Raw genomic sequence first — 25,947 nt, forward strand, 5'->3', positions numbered from 1 at the left:
GCCTATGACCCCTAGAACACCATCCCCACCGTCAAACATGGAGGTGGAAACATTATGCTTTGGGGGTGTTTTTCTGCTAAGGGGACAGGACAACTTCACCGCATCAAAGGGACGATGGACGGGGCCATGTACCATCAAATCTTGGGTGAGAACCTCCTTCCCTCAGCCAGGGCATTGAAAATCGGTCGTGGATGGGTATTCCAGCATGACAATGACCCAAAACACACGGCCAAGGCAACAAAGGAGTGGCTCAAGAAGAAGCACATTAAGGTCCTGGAGTGGCCTAGCCAGTCTCCAGACCTTAATCCCATAGAAAATCTGTGGAGGGAGCTGAAGGTTCGAGTTGCCAAACGTCAGCCTCGAAACCTTAATGACTTGGAGAAGATCTGCAAAGAGGAGTGGGACAAAATCCCTCCTGAGATGTGTGCAAACCTGGTGGCCAACTATAAGAAACGTCTGACCTGTGATTGCCAACAAGGGTTTTGCCACCAAGTACTAAGTCATGTTTTGCAGAGGGGTCAAATACTTATTTCCCTCATTAAAATGCAAATCAATTTATAACATTTTTGACATGCGTTTTTCTGGATTTTATTGTTGTTATTCTGTCTCTCACTGTTCAAATAAACCTATCATTAAAATTTATTTGTCAGTGGGCAAACGTACAAAATCAGCAGGGGATCAAATACCTTTTTCCCTCACTGTATTAACACCTCAATAAGCACCACGCTGACCGTCTCTGATGAAAGGGGAGAACATTTGAAATCACACAAACCCCCGAGTTCATAAAGAAGTATTTTCACCTACCCAAATCACGTACTCACCCACTACCCTCACCCACCCAGCTACCTTCTCACCCACACAATCACCCACTCAGCCAACCACGTACCCACTCATTCAATTACCCACTGACCTCACCCACTAACCCACCCAATGACTTACTCACCCACCCACTCACTAATTTTTCCACCTATCCACTCACAGACCCACCCAATCACTCATTGGCCCACTCACCTCACCCAGTCCCTCACTTATTCACTAACCCACTCACTTATCCACTCACCTCACCCACTCACCCACCACTCACTCACTCACCCTCACCCACATCCTTACTTACTCACTTTCCCACTGACTAACTTACTTTCATTTAAATGTGAGAGGAGAGGAGGAGGTACGGGATGGAGGGGTGAGATTGTAATTCATTGAGATCCAGAGACATCAGATTCAAGCAGGAAGTCTTTGACGACGGGTTTGGTGGGTAGGCGAATGGGTGAGTTGGTGGGCAAGTGAGTGGGTAGGGAGGTGGGTAAGTGAGTGGGTTAGTGAGTGGTTGAATGGGTGGGTGGGGAGGTGGGTGGGTGAGTGAGTGAATTAGTGAGTGGATGAGTGAGTGGGTAAGTGATTGAGTGAGTTGGTGAGTGAGTGGGTGAGTGAGTGGGGGTGTGAGTGGGTGATGGATTGGGTGTGTGAGTAAATGAGTGGATGAGTGGGTGAGTGAGTTGGTAATTGAGTTAGTGAGTGAGTGGGTGAGTGAGTTGGTGAGTGAGTTGGTAATTGAGTGGATGAGTGAGTGGGTGAGTGGGGAAAGTGAGTTGGTGAGTGAATGGGTGAGTCAAGTCACGTCGCGCTTTTCTGACAATCTGAAACTCAAACTCTACCATCATCACATTCAGTCTGCACCCATAGACATCGACACATTCGGTACAATGAGAAAATCATATCTGTACAATATCTGTGTTTAAAATCTCTAGAAATATACAAAAACTAAATTGATGCTGTCAGCTGCGAGCGGAAGACATCTCGCTATGTTTTCGTTCTTTTTACATTCTTTAATTTTTCGTTCTTTTATTCATTCTTTTCTTCTTGATTTCCCTTTTCTTCGTCCGTCCATCACTCCATCGCTCGAATGGCTCCATTGTTGGTCCGTCGATCGCGACGTTTAAAACAAACTTCGCAGTATTTTACCTTCCACCCACGGGCACCTCTTCGGTTATTAGTTCTGCTCTGCCGATGCTGTAGAATCGTTTGGCCCTTCCATGGGCCTTCCATGGCCCTTTTCAGTTGGCACTGCATCGCGATTTATCTTTTTTTCATTCGGCAAAAAAAATTAAAATAAACACAGATCGGATTAAACGTGAAGGATATTGAACTTCGCACTCTCCCAACTGTTCTTATCTTATTTCGTATTCATATTTAGAGCTATTTTCATCAAGGTGCTCTACATCGTTTGAAAATACAAGAAAAAATATTATAACAAAAAAACAATACTGTTGGCAGGTGGCATGCGATGGCCGATGAATCGGTGATCGTGATAGAGAGGTGCGTAGGGGATAGGGGAAGGGTAGGTCGCAATAGAGGTGCATTTGGGAATTGGGGAAAGGTAGGGAGGTGGTCACGATAGAGGGGTGCATAGGGGAGTGGGAGGGTAGGGGATGGGGATGAGTTAAGGAGAGGAGATGGTACTTATAGGATAGGGAAGCTCGAATCCGCTTCCGTGGTGCGGTTCTCTCACCTGAGGTTGTTTGCTGCTCTTTGAAAGATTTCGGCTGGATTCTTTATTTCGGCCAGGAACATGTGGAATGCGTAAATCGACAATTGGACGAATAAAAAAAAACTATTTTAAATGATTGCATTTCCTAGGTAAAACCCACTGAGCTCCGTTTTTCAGAAGTGACTCGGCCACAAATGATAGCTCAACGAAGTGGCTGATATCATGTGGGAATTTATAGCAGGAACCAAATAATCTAAAAGCACGTCTCCACAGACTTATAGAGACCCATGCCCCCTCCCCCCCATAGCGACCCATCCTCATAGAGAACTATACAGACCAAGAGATACTCACAGAGACCCATACCCAAAGATACCCACAGAGCTTCAGAGACTAATAGTGAACCATAGAGATCCACAGAAACTCAGAGTGACCCATAGAGACACATACCGTATTTTCCCGCATATAGTCCACATACGCATATAACCCGCAGAAGCATACACCCTGCAAAAATAGCGTTTTGTGTAAAAAAAAAAATCAGATAGCCCGCATCTCCATATACCCCGCATGCATTTGTAAAGGAGAGCCGACACAAGGGTTGCAGGGGGTTCGGTGTTTATTCCTCTTCTGTCATCCACACCTCTCCAGCCGTCTCTCAATCTCTTTTCCGCCCAAGGCCCCTTCTTCCCGCCAGTTCTCTCCTTCTCTTGTCACCAACCCTCCTATTGGTGGGAATCCTTCCCCTGACACCCCTACACGTTCATACATTTAACGTCGTTACCGCAGCTTCATTTCATCATATTAATACGAAGTTTTACATTTGTAATACATTCCACTCTCAATTGTTAACATTAAAATAATAACGTGCACAAAGAAAACTTTAACATCCTGCTAATCCAACACATTAACACAGCTACTGTTGATATGTAAACTCCTTTGTCAAGGCGCTCTGTTCCTCCCACCCAGCTTAAAAGACGCTGCCAAGCTTGTTTCTTCACCTGAGGAAGGCTACCTGTGTTGTGGCCGGAACGTCGTGAGAATTTTATTTTGTTATTATTTTTATTATTTTATTTCCATTCTACGTGACTTTACCGAAAGAACCAAGAAGATAACCGAAAACGAGTGAACTTAAAACAGTACGTAAGTAACAAAAGTAAATATCCAATAAATAAGTAACACAACTGGTTGATAAGTACAGTTTTAGCACTGGTAGATTGCGCACTGCGCAGATAATAGCAGAACTATGGTTACGCCGTCGCCTCGCCCCCAACCCCCACCTCACTCTCCCCCCAGCTGCCCCACCCCCCAACCCCCACCTCTATCTCCCCCCAGCTGCCCCACCCCCCAACCCCCACCTCTATCTCCCCCTAGCTGCCCCCCCCCCCACTTCTCTCTTCCCAGCTCTCCCGTCGCTGGTAAACAGTGCGCGCACTTCGAAAATTGTCGTTTAATTGTAAACAATTGGAATAATTTAAAACGTGATAACATGTGCAATTTTAGTGTGAGTGGTTTATTCAGCAGTGTTGCATAGTGGATAGTCCAACCATAACATTTTTTAACGAGTTATGACATGCCACACGTGTAAAATATTTTTGGTATAGCCCGTTTGTAAAAAAAGTGGTATACCCCGCGGGTTAAAATACGTTACTCATCAAGACCCAAACTAAAACGAAACTATTTTATTTGTATTTACCAGGTAAAGTCCACTGAGCGATGTAGCTCTTTTTCAGAAGTGACCAGACGGAAAATGAACGTTTGGCGGCGTATCAGTACATACTATAAACAATAAAATGACAAAATATATTATTTTCGATTCGCAAACCCAATCAGAAAATCTTGGGAGATGCATCAAAATCCGTTCTCGTGATGTCGAAGCGATCCGAAGACGAACGTTATGAGCGGCTGAACATGACACTTCACGGTCTGTTGCTATATTCCAGCACCCAGCCTGACCATAGGCTGCTCCGTATTCCAAAGGCAGATTTGTTTCGTGCCCTAGACCTGGTCGGACAGTTCCTGAATGATTTCCGGAATCATTCCTTGGCAGACGGTGGCATCAAAAGATTACGGCTGATGGTGTCATGACCGCACGTTCGAATAGGAAAGCAGCTCTGTTGGAGAGTTATGTAACGTCACTCGAGGGGCAATAGCGACATAATCAGTTTGGGCCTCATATTTACCTGGTGGCTCTACAGCAGCAGCTCAGTCAGCGGAAACAGCAACAGTGACGGCTCTGGAATGTTTCTTCTGGTGGAGCCTCAGAAATGGCTACAGTGTATGTTCGAGCTTCATCACCAGCTGGGGGGTCGGCAGCTTGATCAACGGCTTCAGCATCTGCTTCATCATCAACTACAGAGTCGGCTGGTCGACCAACGGCAACTGCGCATGCACAAACGCAGTTTCCGTTTATGAGGACGAGTGTGTTATGCTGCACCGGTGTACTGCCACGTATGTCCAAATTATAGCTTAACGTAGTGGGATTATTGTCATCACGTGGGAATTTATAGTAGCAGCCAAATAATTATCTAAACACGTGACGTTCATTACTAAATGTGGAGGGAAAAACCGAAGAAAAATCCATACAACCAACATGGAGAGAAAAAGAGAAAAAACGTGATTCCAAATATACAATAGGCATCGGCAGGATCCGGGATCGAAACCAAGTATTCCTGCATACCGGGCAAGGGAGATAACATCTCCGCACAACCGCGAGAACTTCTTAAAATGGTGATTATTTCCGAACATTAGTCGTTCTAATGTCACGATGGTGATATGGGTGATATTGGTTATTGATGGTGATATTGAGTATTGATGGTGAGTGATGATTGGTGGTGATTTTAATCATATCTACAATCTGCGTGTCCCTGAATGCAGGAAAAACTGGCAATGAAGATCAACATCGTACTTCTCGCAGTCATATCCATTGTGATTGCGAGCTATCTACTCCATATGTACACGTAGGTCCAATCGAAAAATTCACCACAATGGCTCCGTGCCTATCCAAATATTAAAAAAAAGATATAAAGGGTGTTTGATACAGGAAATGTCAGGACACAAAGGGTTATTCTTATACAGGGTGGCCCAAACCTGAAGACACATTTCGTTATTATTATACAGGGTTGCCCAAAAGTCAAGACACATAGCGTTTTTATTATAAACGGTGGCCCTATATGATATCATAATAACAACTTGGACCACTGGATGGGTTCCACACGATTGGAAGAATAGCCTGGTGGTCCCCTTCTTTAAGAAGGGGGACCGCACAGACTATAACACTACATGGGCATCACCCTCCTCAGGTGTGTCGGGAAAGGTTCTGGTAAGGATTATTCAACATTGCCTTTCCAGGCAGGCTGCAGAGAGGCTTGCGAAGCCTTTTAAGCTTGGGCAGTCCTGCACAAATGCCATATTTTCTATCTATCTACTAAAGCAGAGATGTAGGGAAGTCCAACAGGGCCTACATCTCTGCTTTATTGACCGGGTCAAGGCCTATGATATCAATATAGGCCTGGGCTCTGGGTCGTTTTTCGTGCTTTCGGCATCTCTGACTCTCTGCTCACAATCATTAAGGACCTTCGTGTTGGTGGGCAGACCCAGGTTAAACTGCGTGGCTGGGAGTCGGAGCCATTCCCTGTTCACCTTGGCATGCGACAGGGATGTCCTCTGGCTCCCACATTATTTAACATATTTTTCTATCACGTAGTTTGTGAAGTCTTCTATGGTTGTACCGGTGGAATCTCCATCTGGTACAGATACAATGAGAGGCTGATCGATGCCCGCGTTCGGTTAAGGGATGGCTCCCTATTGGTCAACCGTATTATGTATTTTGATGATCTGGTAATTACTGCTCACTCAGGGGTTGGAGGCGCTGCTGCTGAACCTGGAATGTGCCACTAAGAGGTGGGGCCTTACCAAATCTAAACACCTGCCTGGGCATTTTGTTCCAACAAGCACTCCAGCCCCTCAACTTCCTATTGGTGATGGGGAAATTGTGGAAAGAGTGGAGAGTTTTCCATGCCTGGGCAGTGTGCTCATGAACAGCTCCGGTTTGACAGCAGAGGTCTCACTCCGAATTAGTCGAGCAGCATTACATTTTCATCGGCTGCATAATGCTGTGTGGAAGCTACTTGGTGTGTCGTTCCAGACGAAGCTTCAGGTCTTCTCGGCCATGGTCATGCCCTCTATTATCTACACTTGCGAAACGTGGACCCCCCTAATGGAACATCTTCACCGGTTAGAAACATTTAGGCTGGCCTGCCTACGATCTATCCTGGGTTTAACCAGGCTGGATTGTGTGAGCTCACAAATCCTTAATGATCTGGACAAAGTCCCATTAGTGAGCTCCTCCGGCAGATAAGGCAGCGTTGGGTCATGTAGCCCGCATTCCCAGCCACTGCATGCCTAAACAGCTTTTGTTTGGCCGGATAGAGGGGGCTAAATGGGCACTGCACGGGCTAAAAAAAGAGATGGAGTGATGTGGTACAAGAGGATGTGGAGCTGAGTGGACTTGCTGATGACTGGTAACAGCGGTGTCAAGATTGGCATCTGTGACAGAGGCAAATTAAGGATGCTATGGGGCAGTCACCCTCAAGTGGGGCGGTGGGTGGATAAAACACAGCAAGTTCGCACAGTAGAGGCCAGTTATCTCAATCAGTCTACCCATGGCACTTCGGTCTGTCCTGTGAACTCCTGCTAGCGGGCGTTCTGACACTTCACGTGGCCTTAACGTGCCCATAGCCTGGCAAAAGCGCCGTGGTGACGTCACTGCCACTTAATGGTGAATGGCGGTTGCAGTTGGTGGTGGTGATGGCCCTGACAAAACAACCTGTTGAGGCTATATGGGGGATGGTTGTTTTCACGTTGAGGGGAATGGAGGGGAACGGGGGAGCAGCAATCACTGTTCTACTATGAACCCGACAGAGATCTGAGTTCAATTCCTGCTCACGACCACCATCACCACTAACACCAGTGACAGGGAATTGTATCTGACTTCACCCCACGTCTACCCTAGATTGACTCGGCTTCAAATGTGTAACCTGGTACAGTGGTGTGTAGTAAAGGTCGCCACCCAGCAGTCTATTAAGTGCTACACGGGGGATCTTTGTCTTTGGTAGGGGTAGTTTTAGCGATAAAAGAATAACAAGGAGGCGACTGCTTTCTTCACAGTGACCGTACCAATGTACAGACTGTGACGGTGTGGGGAGCTCCTATCCTGTGGAATGGCACTTTTGACCAATCATACGTGGACCGGCTGTACGCGAAGCGTGAGGTCACAGTGGGCATCACCGTGTTCGCCATTGGACGGTAGGGAAGCTCAAATACAACCGCCAACACCATCGCAACAATCACCATTACCACCACCACAACCACCACAACCTCCATCACAACCACCTCAACATCCACCAACACCTCCAACAGCAACAGCACCAACACCAACACAATCACCACAACCAACTCCACCACCATGCTTACTTCCACCACCAACACCAACAACTTCACCACCACCTCCACCGCAGCACCACCTCCACCACCACCGCTCTCGTAGACAGAGAGGAAGACTCAGAGAGAGATAGACAGTGTTGTCCTCTATCTCTGAGGCATCCTCTCCCTGTCTCTCTCTGAGTGGTCATCTCGTTCTGTCTATCCTTTCTTTGAGAGAGAGAGAGAGGAGAGAGACAGTGAGAGCATACCGAGCGGCGGTGGTGTTTTGCGAGTTGACACCACTCCAGCGATTTTCGTACGATTCTACGGCTCCATGCCTTGAACCCATCGACACCACGTGCACACCCTCACACACTCACACTTGTGCCGCAGCTACCTGGACCTGTTGCTGAAAAACTTCGTGGATTCGGCCGAGCTGCACTTCTTCGTCGGCTACAGCGTGACCTACTACGTCGTGACAGACCAACCCTCGCGTATACCCAACCTCTTATTAGCACCCAAGAGAATGCTCGTTCCTGTCAAGGTCAGTTCACAACCCCTCCTCTCAAATTAGCTGCCTGCATTTTAACAAATACTGCACACAACCGCTGCAGATGTTCCTGGAACATGCGGCCAAAGACAATCACGTCATCTAAATAGATCAGACATGACTCCCATTGGAGCCCGGACAGTACCAACTCCATAAGTCGCTGGAAAGTGAGTGACGCCCCATCATAAGCACATTAAATTGAAACAGCCCTTGCGGTGTGTGGAACGCGGTTTTGGGTTTTGAACTTTCATCCAGTGGCAACTGCCAAAACCCTGACAATAGAGTCAGGGTGGAGAAAAACCGCACCCCCGACAGGGCATCCAACAAATCGTCCATCCGTGGGAGAGGATACGCGTCCGCCACAGAGACTTTATTTAATTTCCAAAAGTCCACACAGAACCGCAAACTCCCATCCTTTATAACCAGGACAATGGGAGCACCCCACGGACTGGTTGACGGGGAGATTATATTGGCGGCCAACATCTCGTCGACCACCTGACGAACGCAATCCTTTTCCTTTGGATTAAAACCGAAATGAGTATTGACGAATGATAGCGGCGCCACCCGTATCAATCTGGTGACGCATCAGGGATGTGCGGCCCACATCGAATTTACCCTTACTAAATACATCGGAGAATTCCCGAAGCAATGCTCGCAACTCGCCCCTCTGCTCTCACGACAAATCCGGATTACCCATGCACAACGGATTCATCCACGAGTCATCCAACATCGCTTCCTGTTCAACCGTGGCCACGACCCGAGTGGTTACATTCTTTTCTATACAACACGCAGCCATTGCGTGGGCCAACACCATACCCGCCTGTATTACCGCGGTATCTAGCCCAGCATTCAATACTTGCATGAAGGGCACCTGATACCCCCTCACTATCGTCTAAGCCCTATAAAAGTGAGCCGGCCAACTGCTTTATTCTAAGGGGTTAAAAGAACCCTACTCCCAGTGATTTTTTGGTCGAGCCACTCCCGGAGCCTCAAGGGTACGAGCATCTGTGCACCAGGGGGACCCTAACAGTTTCACGAACCAGGGCCCGAACCACAGCGTTAGCCATACACCATCTAGTAGAGGACTCCAAAAACCTCAACCGATGCCCCGATGGTAACGCCACACAACCCTGGTCAATTAAAATCCGGAAGGGCATCCTCTTAAACAAATCCGTCCCCAAATAACAAGGCACCACCAATGAACTTGAAACAAACACTGGCCCCGTCCTTTCAATATCACCAACCCGTATCGATGCCTCAATTCAGCCCACAATGCCTAAACTCCTGCGATTAGCGGCAACACACGGATTATCTACAGGACTAAGCAACCCACCGTCGACGGCAGAGTCCTAAAAACAAACTCGGAAACCGTGGTGGTGGATGTCTCTGTATCTATGAGCATCCGCACCTCAACACCCTGCATAAATCCACATACCGTGGATGATCCCGCTCCCGCTGCCATGACATGGTGTGCCAGTGCGATCCATTGCCCGGACCCCCGCGGCTAACCATCACGCACCAAAGCACCACCTTCGTACCCCATATCCCTATGAGGGGCGATGGCGTATGCACCTGACACCAGCTGCAATGGGGTTGCATGAGGTGACTTTGTCAGCCGGGTGTGTGACGTATTGCGACCTGCCTTAGGACCCAGAAGAGTGGAGGCCGGCAGGGGGGAGGATGGCGAAGTCGGAAAAAACTGCCCCAAATCAGCATGGCAGCCCCTGGAGATGTGGCCTGGCAGGCCACACCTGAAGCAGGTAATGGGGCCCCTCCATGGCAGAGGCAAGGTCCCCCCCTGCTGGTCCCGTCGTCGTCCCGTTCTGACTCTCCCCCGTGGGCTCCAAACCACCCAAGGTAAAGACCCAAGGAGACTCTCGATGCTCCTGGTCGCCCACTTCTCCCGGAAATCCAGCCCCAGCCGCCACCCTGACACGTCATCGCAGGTTACAGTGAGCCTGGATGCATCGGGCTACCTGAATTGAGGACAGGTCGTGTTCCTCTGTGGCCGGAAAAAACGTTCATTTCCTGAGCCAGCTTCAACAGTTTATCTAGCACAAGAGAATCCAGTCCTGCCCGATCCATTCTTGGGTACGCCTCCTGGGCCAGTGACAGGAGTTCGCTGTGGAAGGCGAGGGGCATCTCAGTCAAAAATTGCCGACAACTGGGCATACGCTTCACGCAGCGTCGTTCTGTCCGCCTCGGGAAAGGAAAAAAATGCCGCCAAGGCTGCGTCATTCAGCGTGATGGGAAGAATACATAGTGCCTCCGCATCGGATCACCCCGCAAGCTCGCAAGTGGCGGTGAACTGCCGCCAGAAGTCTGCCAAATTACCCCCCACAGCCGAAAATTATTTGAGAAGCAGCAGCCGCTGCACGAGGGAAGGTGCCCCCGGATTAGCTGTCGGCGGCAGGTTAAATTCGACGGGACCTGATTCCTGCCCTTGGTCGGCAGTGATGGTAAAGTCGCCCACTCTCTTAGTGTCCCACATCTGGGGAAAAAACAGAGCGCAGCCAGTGCAAGTGTTAATCGAAATTTCGCCTGAAAACAATGACATCATCCAAATCCCATTTCAACCCCAAAAGGTGGCCGGCACGGAGTGGAGTCCCATCGGAAGGACATTGAAGTGATACAACTCCTGTGGAGTACGAAAAGCCGTCTTTGGTTTCGACTCCTCATCCAAAGGCAATTGCCAAAAGCCGTCTTTGGTTTCGACTCCTCATCCAAAGGCAATTGCCAAAATCCCGACAAAAGAGCGAGGGTCGAGAAGTAATGCACACCGGACAATGCGTCCAAAAAATCATCCAGGCACGGAAGCGGGTATGAACCCGCAACAGACACCTTATTTAGTTTCCTGAAATCCATACAAAATCACAACGAGCCGTCACACTTTTTGACTAATTCAATGGGCGCCCCCCAAGGGCTGGTGGAGGGAGAGACAATGTCTTGTGCCAACATCTCGTCCACCGTCTGCTGAATGCAATCTTTTTCATGTAGGCTCATCCTGTGGGAGTTCAATCGAATCGGAGGCACGTTCCCTGTATCAATATCATGCTATAATACGGTTGTCTGGCCTATATCGTATTTGCCATCATTGAAAACATCTTTAAACTCATGCAAAAGCCGGGGAAGACGCGCCCGCTGCTCAAATGCAATTCCCGATTATCCTCACGCAACCGCCGCAGCCACTCAGGTTCAGCATCGCATACCGGCAAACCCTGTGCCAACTCCCCTGACATGCATGCCCTCTGTTCCGTACCCGCGGCCACCGTCGCGTGTGCCAATACATTGCCTTCCTGAATAACAATCGTCGTATGCCCCGCATTAACGACTTCAATGAAAGGGTCACTATTTGGCGACACCAAAATCAATGCCCCCACCAAGGAGGGTGTCCGCGACACCGCATTCGCGGGGGTCAACAAGACCCCTTCCGCCGGGTTTGCCAAGGGCACATGTTTACGCAGACGTCGTGGCACAAGCATCTGCATGGCTGGTGGTACGCATTCCATGTGGCTAACCATAGCCGGCACAACAGCATTGATCGCAGTATACTTTATAGATGTTTTCAAAAAATTCAGACGCTGTCCCAATGGCATCTCAATACAGCCTTTATCCAGCCGAATGTTAAGGGGCATCCTGCGCAAAATATCCGTGCCTAATAAGCACGACACGGCCAAAGTCGTGGAAACCAACACAGGGCCATCTATGCATACATCCCCTATTTGTATCGTAGCAATCATGCGACCAAGAATCCTGAGACTACCACCATTGCCCGTCCATCTGCGCTAGTGGCTGGGGTGAGGCTTGCAACGATCGAAAAGTCGACAGCGAAATGAGGGTAGCCGAAGTACCCTTGTCGATTACCACTCGGACCTCTACCCCCTGAATAAGCACCATAACGTCCGACGAACCCGGCGCGGCACCAAACGCCCGATACACCAACGCGCACCATTTACCATCATCATACACGCCGTCAGGATGAGCATTTACAGAGCAACGCAACGCGGTTGAGTGATGGGGATGAAGCGGCCATGTGCATGATGTGTCGCGACTCACCTTTGGTCCCCGTTGACGTCATAGGTCGCAGGAGCTCCCAGCGTGCCGCCAACGTGCAGCCGGCAGTTTCTGGCGATGTGGCCCGTCCGCCCACAGTTGTAGCACCCACGTGAAGCGTATTCTCTTGGCGGTTTGCACCATGGTGGCCACCCAACCGCCGACCGACCTCCTCACATCTCTGCACGTCGTGGACTTAAAGACCAGGGCTGCATATCCAGTGCTGCTGTCACTGGCCGTTGAGTCCCCTTTCTCCTTCGTGCACACCATCACAGCTGGCTATTCCCTGAGGTCCATATTTGCCACTTCAGGGCAAGTGAGTCGAGAGCTGCCCGATTCATGGAGGGATAGGCCGCCCGTCCGAGGGCTAATAGTGCTGCGGAACGCCAAGGGTGACTCCGTGGCCCCCCGCATTCTAAGCTGGAACTTCCTTCAGATTGTCGACGGTGTTTCGAAAATAGCTGCCATCGCAGCGCAGGCATTGGCGAGTGATGATCAATCAGTCTCGGTGATGGAGTAGAAAGCGGCCAGCGAGTTAGCGTCGAGGGCCGTCGGCAGGGCCCACATTGCCTCGTGCTCCAACCAGTCGATGGAGCGATACACTGATTCAAAGCGTCGATAAAATGCCATCCAGTCACCCTCGGTCAAGAGCCGCATGGCTCACAGGGTTATACCTAATAAATTAAACGGAAACTGCTCGGACAAGATCAGCGTTGTTGAAGCGACGTGAAGAGCGTTGCGTCCGTCGCCACCCCCGTAGACGTCGTCCGGCCCGCCGCCATCAACATGTTGAACATGTAACTGCTGCCAGCGTGGTCTCCAAGTGTGCAGCAATGTCCCACCAACTCCGTCTCGTTGTCCTGGCCGGAGTTTTCTCGCACTCACCCACTTGTGCCGAGGGCAGCCGGTCCTGTGGTTCTGCCGGCTGAGCAACAGTTTTGGAAGCCATGGCGGGAACAATCTCCTCGGCATTCTCATCATCGGAAGAGTCGACGGGTAAGTTATTTATTTTAGTCGCTTTCTTTGACATGGCTACGTAGTTCTTTACCACTTCGACACCAAATGTAGTGGTGTTATTTTACGCGGACAACTTTTTGTTTTTCTCCTGTGTCACTTTTATTCTAACAGGACCCATCACGTTCAACACCACGCAACTCCGTCGCAACTCTCCTGCTTGCGCTGCTTGCCTGCTTCACACTGATCTTTTTGCTCACTCTGCTCGAACTCTCTCCCAGCCTCTCCACTGCTAGCCTGCTCTCTCTCTCATTCTCCTAGCCTCTCCACTGCTAGCTTGCTCTTTCTCACTCTCCTGGCCTATCCGCTGCTAGCCTGCTCTCTCACTTTGCTAGCCTCTCCACTGCTAGCCTGCTCTCTCTCACTCTGCTAGCCTCTCCACTGCTAGCATATCACTACACACTCTGGTAGCTTCCCATCGTCCACTCTGCTAGCCTTTCCACTGCTAGCCTATTACTATACACTCTGCTAGCTTCTCCACTACTAGCCTCTCACTATATACTCTGCTAGCTTCCCCACTGCTAGCTTTTCACTATATATTCTGCTAGCTTCTCTACTGCTAGCCTCTCGCTGTACACTCTGCTAGCTTTTCTACTGCTAGCCTTCGTGCACTCACACTTAGGATTCCGCCAGCCTCTCTACTGCTAGCTTTCACACACTCACACTTATGATTCCGCTAGCCTCTCTATTGCTAGCCTGTCTACCCTCGCCTCTGCAACTTCGCCCTTGCCTCCAATGGGGGATCAGCCATCACTGCTGGAGAGGACGAGGTGTGGAGAGTGGGGCCCGGGACTTCTCTTGTGTTCACTCTTCTCTTCACTCCAACCAACTCAACTCCCTGCCTCACACGTTGCCGCAAGTAAGCAACCGACGTACAAATATACAGAACAAACAAGTGTGCTCCAACAATAAAAGAACAGCGCAATAAATTACCCAAACCCAACTGTACAATATACACACACCGAGAGAGAAAAAAAATTAACCCAACAATCGCATCATACAAGATCCCCACAATCAACATCTCCCACCTAAACGTGTAACAATGCACGTGAGTTCGATGGCGAGCAGGATCAGCCAAATACTCGCCAAAACTCATGCGAGCGCGACAACCCATGACGGCATGGGAGTGTGCAATGCGCGGGGAATCACGCGAATCGAGTCTTTGAGCGAATCCGTGATGCCGGTCCTCCAGGCGGGATGGGCTCGTCCGCCCTGGAAGGCCCGAGGGGACCAAAAAATCGACCCAATGAAGCCGGCTCCTCACAAAGAGCAGTAGGCCAGGCCGTTGGGGCCTTCACGTCCAGAGCACACGAGGGCGACACGAGTGGCCGCGTGCGAGATGTCAATCGCGCGGCACCTGGGGGCGGAACCGAAACACTCTCCTGAGGACCAGTGTCAGCAGACACACGCCCCAGCTTGGTCGGGCACACCCGACACTCAGCCCCTGCGATATGGAGATAAAACAAACTCGCACGGCACGATAAACGGTTTAAGACAAGAGGGGTGTACAAACCAGCACCGCTTACCAAACCGAATCTGGACACATTGCAGGCACACGACCCGAACCACATCAACCGGCCCTCTCCATGGTTGCAGCAATTTGGGAGATGTGCCCACCAGTACCTGCGGACAATGCAACCAGGCCCTGTCCCCTGGCGACCAATCGCACAGGGAAACACGGGCTCCCTTGAGCCACTCGTTGGCCAACTGTCTGGCCCGGGAGTAAACACTGGCAGCTTCCCGCACCTCGGAAAGTTTGGCAAGCGTGAATCGAACTGAATCAGAAATTTTGGACACCTTCGGGGCGGGCATGGCTTGTAACTGCACATCGATGGGGGGATCATACTCCCTCCCATACATCAAAAAGAGCCGGTGGACGTGTGAGGGATCATCTTAAAAGCGGCGAGAACATCAGGAAAATGCAAGTCTCAATCGACCTGTGACTCGCTGATCAAGTGACTCAACATGGAGGTCAGAGTCCGATGTAGGCGTTCGACCATGCCATGTGGGTGGTACGGCGACGTGCGTACCTTTTTCGTCCCCAGCAAATCGCAAACCTCACGCAGCAGCTTGGACAATTTTTTTTTTACCTTGATCCGTCAAGAGGCGCTCGGGAGCACCATTATCCAGGACATAGCCACTGAGGAACGCCTCGGTAACAGTCACAGCCGATTGATTTGGGAGCAGCCAGGCCATAGGCCAGCGTGAGAAATACTCAACGCCCACGAGCAACTACCTATTTCCACGCGCGGAAATAGGAAACGGCCCGAGAATATCGAGGGCAACAATTTCATTAACACGCGACTCCTGGATGGATTGTAGTGGAAGGCAACAAGATCTCGCTGGCGGCTTCCGCCGGGCACATTGCACACAGCCCTTCAGCAGATTCGCGACGTCGGAGGCCATGGCTGGCCAATAAAAATCCACACTCTGGATCTTTTGGTAAAGTCACAAAAGAAAACACAACGTCTCGGTAACAACACAAGTGGCCGTCTTCAGGTGAGAAAAATTATCTGCTGTTGTGGCTTTATATAGGCACGGGAGGGGGGGGGAGGAGGAGTTTGGCTATAGGGGTTAGGCACTCTAGGGTGGAGAAGAAGTTTGGCTGTAGGGGTTCACAGGGGAGGGGCGGGGGAAGGAGAAGTTTGGCTGTAGGGGTTCACAGGGGAGAAGGGGAGGGTTTTTGGCGTGCATGGACGGTTGGGGCTGGATAAATTAGCAAGTAAATGAACTTGTAGTAAATCGGACAAGACACACGCGTGGGTGAGTGAAAATCATAGCAGTTAAAACTTGACGTGGTTTATCACATCCTTCCAATGATTGCTCAATCGGAATCCATCTTTTCGATTAAAGTTTTGTGTCTTTGTATATCTGGATGGCTTTCTTTTATTATTTTTTCTATCTACGTGACTTCACTAAAATAACCAGAGAGTGTGGATTCCTGCAGTCACGAAAGCTTCAAATCAAGAATAAAAATCCAATTTAAGAGCGGCCAGTGTCTTTTGCACTCTGAGATATAACGATCGTTTATACACAGCCCATACAACCTCGCCACGCAGGGTGGTAGGGACAACAATAGCATAACAGATTATTCCTCCCCGCAGGACAAACGAGGCGACACCTCGCAGAGCCGTGCCATCGGTGGTCTCCCTCACACGCAGCCACAACTTAAGGAGGGACGCATCCTCTGCCTGTCGACGTCGCCCGTACCTCCCATCGTGTCCGCGGCAGATGCAACTAGAGGGGAGGGGGCGATTGAGCCGGGCGGTCGACAATGACCGGAACCCGAAAAACAAGCACACTCCCCACCCGCTGTCAATTGCAATAGAGAACCCTTATGATACGTAACTTTGAATGAAACATCCTGCAGGATTTCGAGCCAGCATGACAATTGACCTGAGTGCTGATCCACACACAGCGCCTACTGGAGCGCTGCGTGATCGGAGCGCACCTCGAATTGTCTCCCGTACAAGTACGGCCGATATTGTTGCAGAAAAACCACAATAGCCAATAGTTCCTGGCACGTTACGCAGTAAATCTGCTCGGCCGGAGACAGCACGCTGCTACCATATGCGACCACGTGCTCCACTCCATTTACAACTTGGGATAACACGAATGGCAACGAAAAGTCGGGATAACGCAGGGGAATGGTGTTAACCAGCCCATCACGAATAGAGCAGAACGCAGCTTCCTCCCTCTCCCCCAATTAAATCTTTGGCCCTTAGCTGTCAATGCGTGGAGAGGTTTTGCAATAGATGTGAACCTCGAAACAAATCGGCGTTAGTAAGAGGCAAAACCGATAAAACTGCACACCTCTCTGGCCGAGGTGGGGGTCGGCCACATCCAAACGCAAGCAGTTTTCTCCGGGTCTTTCGCGATTCCCTATTCACTGACTATATGGCCCAAGTACCAAACCGATTTTTGGAGTAGGTGACATTTTTGGGGCTTGAATTTCAGGTCAGGCGCACGCATCTTAACCTAAACAGCCCGCAGGCGATCCAAATGCTCATCGAACGTGCGACCAAAAACAATGACGTCATCCAAATGTATTAGGCATGAATCCCACTGGAGGCCCACTAAAACCAACTCCGTAAAATGCTGAAAGGTGGCCGGCGCAAAGTGGAGCCCCAGCGGAAGCCGGTTAAACTCAAACAACCCTTCTGGTGTTCGAAAAGCCATCTTGGGCCTTGAAGCCTCATTAAGCAGCAGCTGGTCATCCACCTGGCCAGCCTGCCCTTCACTGCCTTTAATTTTTCCTTCCAGTTCTTTTTTGCAGATTCCTGTCGATAGAAGGTGACCCCCAGGATCTTAATCCCTTCTTCCTTCACTCAGTTGTGTTGGCCGACCTTCAAAAAGCCTAGCGTCTCCAAAAATCATCATCTCGCTCTTATCCAGATGAATCCTGGATCCCTAGGCCAAATGTCTTGGAAGTTCCAGGACCTCCCAAACCGAGGAGACATCCCTCCAGAACACCACAATGTCATCCTTTTACATTGCTATCTTTGCCTGTTCTCAACACCCCGGGATGTGCACCCCTCGAATTATCCGATTGGCTCTGACCGCTTTGGCAAATGGTTCAATGCACATGACGAAGAGGACTGGTGACATGGGGCACAACTGTCTCACGCCCGACATAACTGGGACTGCTTAGAAAGGACCCCGTTAATCGAAAGCCTGCTAGAGAGATTACTATATAGCTTTTTCACCCACCCACCTCAACGCTCTCCTATCCCCATGCGTGCGAAAACCGAAAACAAATAATCATGTGATATGCGGTCGAAAGCCTTCTCCAAGTCTAAACTAATGAGCCCCAGTGATCCTCCCACATCCACCGTGGTCTCTAGGACCTCCCTTAGTAAGATAAGATTGTCTGAAATATGCCTACCTGATACCACACATGTCTGGTCTGCATGTATTAGTTCTTCTACCACTTTCCCTAGTCGTGCTGTGATTGATTTGGCTAAGATCTTATAGCCCGTATATAGCATCGTGATTGGGTGCCAGCTCCCAAGGTTGCTGTGGGCCCCCTTCCCCTTATATATAAGGAATATTACCCCTCCCCTCATGGACTTTGGTACTGGACCCTCTGCCAAAATTTCCTTGTACAATTGTAACAAGTCATGCTTGATGGTGTCCCAGAATTTTGCATAAAAATCGGCTGGTATTCCGTCATTCCCTGGTGTCTTGTGCAAACGTAGACCTCTCACCGCCTCATCCAGTTCCTCCTTTTGAATTTGCTTATTCATCTCATTAGGAGCCCTGAACTTCTATTTAATTTCTCCAAGAAGGAAATCCCGGGCTTCTGCCTCTGATGTCTTATATCCATACAGGTCCATATAGTAGTTTCGCGCGCCTCAATTATGCCTTCTGTCTGCGTCAGTCTGCCCAGACTAGGGCTGATTAGATGCTTTCCGACTTCCTACACTATTTTAAAAAAGAAGCACATGCACTTTTCCCCCCTGCTCTACTGCCCTAACCCGTGCCCTAAAAACGAGCTGTGCCACCCGTCTCTCAAGCGACAACGATATTTTATCGTTTAGATGTCTTACTTCGTCCATCACTGGGAAACCCAGTTCCAGCTGCCAATAAACCTTCTATAACTGATCATTCAGGCCCCTCAACTCATTTCTGACACTCATTCTTTTGCTGTGTGCCTGAAAAAGTCCCTTGGTCTGGCTTTTGACCATTTCCCACCATTCTGCCATGGTGCTAAAGCAGCGCTGTAGGCTTCTCCATTCTTCGTAGTGTTTGATGAAAACCCTCGTCACCTTCTCTTCCACTAAGACACTAATGTTCATCTTCCAGATCCCTTTGCCTATCTGTAATCCACCCGGAATTCATAGCCTCGCCATAATCAGTTTGTGATCCGAAAATGAGAATGGTGCAGTCTCCACATACTCCGCTATAATTTTAGCCAAGACAAAAAAAAAATCTATTCTTGAAAGCAGAGATCCCGAACTACTGGCCCAAGTGAAACCTGGGAGTGCTGGGTGCAGCAACTGAAAGGTGTCAGTTCAATCAAAATCCTTAATCAAGGCACCGAGTTTCCTAGAAGAGGGGTCTATCTTCCGGCCACCAGAAGTAGACAGCACATCTGAAAGGCTGAGCGGGCAGTTGAAATCACACCCAAATACGACATGCCTCTGTGTAACCAGCAGGGCAGCTATATTACCCCATATTTCCTCTCTATCCGCATACCGTGTGGGGGCATATACGTTAATTAGGCGTACTGCAGCTCCGTCATATGTGGCGTCGACATATTGCAGATGGCCAGGGGCCACTTCCTGGGCTTCCTGTACCTCGACCCTTCTACATCCTAGGAGGATGGCTACCCCAGTGCACTTATTAGCGTAGCACCCATGACCAGAAACAGTGCACGTCCCAGGGCTAAAACAGCTTCGCCCAGCCGAGGGAGTACGGCAGGTGGCATTCCTGCAGGAAATACATGTCTTTCCTTAAAGTTAGCAGATAATACACCATTGCCTATGCGTAGCCACATCCCAAATTCCCCTCACATTGACTGATGCTATGGAGAGCTCCATGACCAGGGGTGTTTAGTCCGGCTCAGAGACGTCCTCCAGCAATGAATGACTGTTCTTGTCTACCAAGTCCAGGGTACATTCAGCACTCATGGGTTTCAGGGAAAACCCCCTCTCTTGGCTCGTCTTGGTTGTTATTTCTTCCATAAGGTCTGGCGTAGAGTGGCAGTCTGGATGGCATCAGTTTCAAATTTTTCCATGAATACGTTGGCTACAACGTAGCAAGATCTGAAATCGCTGCAACCCTCAAAAACGCTAAGATGCCACCTAGCAACATCAGCAAAGATGAACGCTTTGAATTATCTCAATTAAAAAATAGAGATGATATTGTCGTCCTCTCAGCCGACAAGGGCAATGCCACTTTCATCATGGACAAAACAGAATATAACAACAAAATTCAAGAACTACTCAACGATGGCAGCTATACAAAAATAAAAAGAGATCCCACCAACAGCCTGGTTACCAAAACGAACAAAATCATCTCTGATTCAACAGCATTAATTGATCAGACCAAACAGTTCTCGTTTAAACCCTCTGCTGCCAGACCACCAAGATTATATGGCCTTCCAAAGATACACAAAGAAGATACACCTCTTCGTCCCATCGTCTTTACTATCAACTCCCCCACCTATAAACTGGCACGTTTTCTGGCTGATATACTGCGACCTTTCACTGGAAAAACCACCTCTGCGGTACTAAATTCTACTCACCTGGTATCGACAATGAAAGGCATTTCCCTGTCCCCAGACGACCTGCTTGTCAGTTTTGACGTGGTGTCCTTATTCACCAAAGTTCCGGTACCTGACACCATCGCAATCATTGAAGACTTGGTTCATCAGGGACTGCATACTGATGTACCCCCCTGGTGAGACATTGCTTAACCAACACATACTTCACCTGGAATGGAACTTTCTACAAACAGACTGAGGGCACCCAAATGCCCCCCCCCCCCCCCGTCTCCGGTTGTAGCCAACGTATTCATGGAAAAATTTGAAAATGACGCCATCCAGACTGCCACTCTACGCCCGACCTTATGGAAGAGGTACGTGGATGAAACTTTCGTCATCTGGCCACATGGCCAGCCTGCTCTAGACCAATTTCTCGACCACATCAATTCCATATACACAGCCATCATATTTACCATGGAGGTCGAAAAAGATGGCAAGCTACCCTTTTTGGATGTCTTAATTAAAAGGAGACCTGATCGTTCAATGAGCCACTCTGTCTACAGAAAAGCTACCCATTAAGATGCTTACTTGAAACCGGATTCCCACCACCATCCATCCCAGAAGAACTCCCTCATCAAGACTCTATACCATAGAGCCCAATGCATTTCCGACCAGGAACACATTGCCAGTGAACTCAAGCACGTACACCAGGCTCTCAGGGCTAATGGTTACTCCGACTACACAATCCGCAAAGCCATCACTCCAGTCATGAAGAAGGATCCTCTTGAGGAGCCACTCAAAACCAACACCTTACCCTACATTGCAAGCGTCACTAAAAAGATCTCCAAAATCCTGAATAAGCACAAGATCCAGGTCCGATTCAACACAGTACATAACATCCGTGATCTGGTTCCATCTGTAAAGGATGCTGTTCCAGACATACAGTACCCGGGCGTTTACAAACTAAAGTGCCTCTGTGGTAGCAACTACATTGGAGAAACCACACGACATATCTCGGACAGCATCCGCGAACATAAAGCAGACTTGAAACACGGTAGGACGAACTCTTCTGCCATGGCAGATCACTTTTAAAATTCAGTGGGTTCACATGACATCGACTTCTCCAAGACGGAGGTTCTTTGCAAGCTAACCGGCTACCATGAGAGATTCGTTCATGAGGCCATCCACATATACAAGCACAGAGACAATTTCAACCGAGAAGATGGATTCTGGCTTAGTAACCATTGGAAAGATGTTTTAAACCACTTCGGTTCTTAATTAATTGTATTTTACGGTGACCGTCAGACCGCAGCTCTTTCGCTGGCATTTCCTCTTAATACCTCTCACACCACGGTTAATGGTATGGTTTATAACATGGAGTATAACAGCGCATTGTGGCTGTTTCTCTTCTCCCTCCTCCGTTCCGAGCATGGATTGACTCGTCCGTCTGAATGGGGCTCATCGCTGTCCGTGTTGCTGACGTTGAGTGGAAGAAAACCGCCATTTTTCACCACATGGCATTGTGATATATAACGACTTATTGTTGATGGCTAAGCTGATTAGAGAGTATATAGAGTTTATTGATAACATTGAGGTAGTTTATATTTTAGTTTTTTATTGGTTTACCATGTGGTATTCATTATATAGTGTAGTGTATACCCAGTTGCTTTGTGATTAATAGCTCAGCTTATTGAAGAATATATTAAGTACATTTATTATATTGATGTAATATAGACTTAGTTTTTTCACATCGGTTTACTGTATGATAGTTGGGTAGTTGGAGGCCTTTAGCATCCATATACTAAATGCCTCTGTTGATATGTAAACTTTAACATAGCTACTTCTGTCACAAGCTAATTCCTCAGCTATTTCAATGCTTAATTCTCCTGCTTTGATATGTAAACTCCTTTGTCAAGGCGCTTCACACCTCTCACCGAGCTTAAAAGACACTACAAATCTTAGCAGCGCTCATTGAAGCACTGTCATCCCGACAGTTCTGTCCTTTCACCTGAAGAAGGCTACTTGTGCTGTGGTCGAAACTTTGTGATAATTGTATTGTCTTATTTGATTTGATTATTTTATTCTCATTCTACGTGACTTTACCGAACGAACCAAAGAAGATATGTGATTTGTGGCTGGGAATGAGGTGACAGGGATGAGGGGAGCAGGCGGGGCATGGGAGAGTGGACCTTGGGGATAAAAGGCGGCATTGGAGAAGGGAAGGGAGGAGATGACTGTGGATGAACGAAGGAGCTGTGAATGAAGGAGGGCACTGTGGAAGGAGGAGGGAGCTGTAGATAAAGGAGGGGGCTGTGGATGAGGGAGAGAGCTGTACGTTATGGAGGGGAAATAAATGGGCTGGAACCCTGACCTGTCTTGGTGCGTTGATTAGAGGAGTGTCTGCTACAATAACAATTATAATTTTAACTGGCAAGACAGATGTCATTCGTAGATCCTCAATTCGCCGTGCATGAAATCCATGTGATAGGACAGCAGCAGCGCTTTGAGTCTACTAATTTTAAATTTACTTTTTAATACCGAGTTTATTATTGTTGTTATCATACTTGGTTCTTTGGTAGGTACAGTTGTATATTATATAGATTTGTTGTAAATATAGTGCCTGGGTCCAAGGCGCTTTACAACAATGATACAATTGTACATAATATGATAGTGGTTGAGATAATAAAGAGTGGGGTTACTCAGAGTCGTCGTGTAGTTATAGTGACAGGAGAACAGGCTGCAGAGCTTAGGGAGGGGTGGTTTAGTGCTAGGGGTTGGGGTAATGATAGGGGTTGGGGAAGTGATAGGGGTTGAGGTGGTGATAGGGGTTGGGATAGTGATAGGTCGTTGCAGTAGTGATAGGGGTCGGGGTAGTGATAGGGGTTGGGGTAGTGATAAGGGTAGTGATAGGGGTAGTGATATGGGTTTGGGGTAATGGTAGGGGTTTGGGTAGTGATAGAAGTTGAGGTAGTGATAGTATTTGGGGTAGGGGTAGTGATAGGAGTTGGGCTATGCCTTGTTCTAGCTAGGGGGTGAGGTTAGGCAGTATCAGAATAATGATGATGATGGGCTAAGGGAGAAGAGATGTGAGTTTTTTTTTTCTGGAGGAACGGATGCTAGCGATAGTGAAGTCACGTTTGATGAACTTTTTTCACTCAAAGAGTAATTGTTGACTGGAAGAAAATGAACAAAATATATTAGTCGCACCGTCACTGACTTTGTTGACCAAACTGAAAGCAGATGACAATGACTCTGGCGGAATGTGTAATTTTCTTTGCAGGTGGAAAAGCGCCCACGCTGGCAGGACATCTGCATGGATCGCTTCAAGATCATCAATGGGCTTGTTGAGACAACCGTGAAGGAGGAGTATGTTTTCTCTTTCGACGTGGATCTGCTGTTCACAAACCGCTGGGGTCCCGAAGTTCTGGGCAGCACCGTGGTCGTCCTCCACTCGTGGTTCTTCAATGTGGACCCAGCGATGTGCACCTATGAGCGCCGGCCAGAGTCTATGGCCTACGTTGCGACCAGAGAAGGAGACTTCTACTACCACGCGGCCGTGTTCGGTGGCCGCAGGTCACATATCAAGAACGTTACGCACAACATTTTCCAGGCAATCACTAAAGATCGCAGTGCTGGGATTGAAGCCATCTGGCACGACGAAAGTCACCTGAACCGCTACTTTATCGACAACAAGCCGAGTAAAATATTATCTCCAGAGTACTGCTGGGACGAGGAGGCCACTAACGCAGCCATTAAGGTGAAACGCTTGATCTGGGTTCATAAAGATAACAATGCTCTCCGAGAGAACCCATAGCCTTACCGCCAGTGAGCCTAGCTATATAGCGGCATGGGTTTTGCCATATATACTGTATGTGGAACTCCTTTCGCACCGTATGTCGCCAACTGTACTAATTGGAGGTGTGGGGAAGGACAACATACTTAAACACAAAAATCAGTTCTAAATAAATGAGTTTTAAATCCAGGATGTTCAATCTATGTGGGTGTGCAGGTTTCTATCTATGTATTCTGAACTCCTTTTGCACCATACGTAGCCATCCGCACTAATTGGAGGTAGGATAGATCTGTATGAGAAGGATCAGAAGTGTATTTCCCGAGTGGAGCCCATTGAGCTAAGAAGACTAGTTAAGTCATCGTTATCATCATCATTAGCCAGCGATGATCAATCAACTGTTAAATGAAGGCACTCTGAAGCCATATCTAGCTATCCTAGACCATGCTAAACGTTTGCACAATTTTACTGTGTGCATTTAGCCGTCCACTCTACTTTTTCAGACGTTTATTTCTCACTCAGTAAAACCCATTGTGTTACGAGGATCTTACTCAAGAACGACTCGGCTGGCATAAAACATCAAAGCATTCCATGCAATTACAGACTGAAATAAAATTAATTAAAATAACAAATAACAATTATCTATGATAAAAGTATACCGTTGCATTTGTCCGTTTGTCAACTAAATTATAAGAGCCTTTCAGAAGGCCTGAATCAAAACGTTTTAGAAAGTGGACAACCCCCCCCCCCCAAATATATATATATATATTTCTATAACTGTTGTAGGCATATATGCCTACACACTTTACATACAATATAGTGAGATGTATCTGCACACATGGGGGGGTGACGAGAAGAGGACATCAATGGGGGCCACGGGCAATGCACGAAGTGCCGAGAAACCCTCCACAGGAGCTAGAATAAGGTGGCCATAGTTTGCCGAAATTCTAGTGTTGTAATATTTACATTCATACCTAAGCTGTTGTGGAGAATCGTAACGAGTGTGGGGGCAGGCAGGGGTGCCTTGGTCCCACCTGGTGGCCAAAGCTACGAGTTGGGGAACCCCCTTGACAACCGGAATGCTTTCATTTACGTTTCACTTTCAATTTAATTAGAGAAGTAACATAATATTGCAAAGAGGTAACAACTTCAGAAATGTTACTGGTTACATTTTTAGAAGACCGTTTGCATAACGATGATGCGATTAGGGCAAGAGGAGCCGTGATATATAATTATGTGTATCCGACCGTATGAAGAAGTAGATAAAAAAAATTGGGACCCTACATGACCGATTGCCGTAGCACCCTCTGAGTTGATAATTTAGTTATTACGCCACTGCTATAGTGAGTTTAAATAAAAAGAGATCCCACCAACAGCCTCGTCACACAAACCAACAAAATAATTTCTGATTCAACCGCATTAATTGA

General features: G+C 48.4%; 1 protein-coding gene across 1 annotated transcript in view; it reads left to right on the forward strand.

The window, feature by feature from the left end:
• Positions 1–25,315, forward strand: part of LOC116938936 (N-acetyllactosaminide alpha-1,3-galactosyltransferase-like) — a 42,764-nt gene extending 17,449 nt beyond the window's left edge. Inside the window, exons 2-5 of the mRNA XM_032946680.2 lie at positions 5,360–5,442; positions 7,652–7,789; positions 8,300–8,450; positions 24,011–25,315. Of these exons, the coding sequence (XP_032802571.2) occupies positions 5,372–5,442; positions 7,652–7,789; positions 8,300–8,450; positions 24,011–24,544 (894 nt within the window). The 5' untranslated portion in view covers positions 5,360–5,371 and the 3' untranslated portion in view covers positions 24,545–25,315. The remainder of the gene's footprint in view (positions 1–5,359; positions 5,443–7,651; positions 7,790–8,299; positions 8,451–24,010) is intronic.
• The last annotated feature ends 632 nt before the right edge of the window (positions 25,316–25,947 follow it).

This window comes from Petromyzon marinus, chromosome 5 (genome assembly GCF_048934315.1).
Source record: "Petromyzon marinus isolate PM22_M1 ecotype Great Lakes invasive population chromosome 5, UKy_Petmar_22M1.pri1.0, whole genome shotgun sequence".
NCBI lineage: Eukaryota > Metazoa > Chordata > Hyperoartia > Petromyzontiformes > Petromyzontidae > Petromyzon > Petromyzon marinus.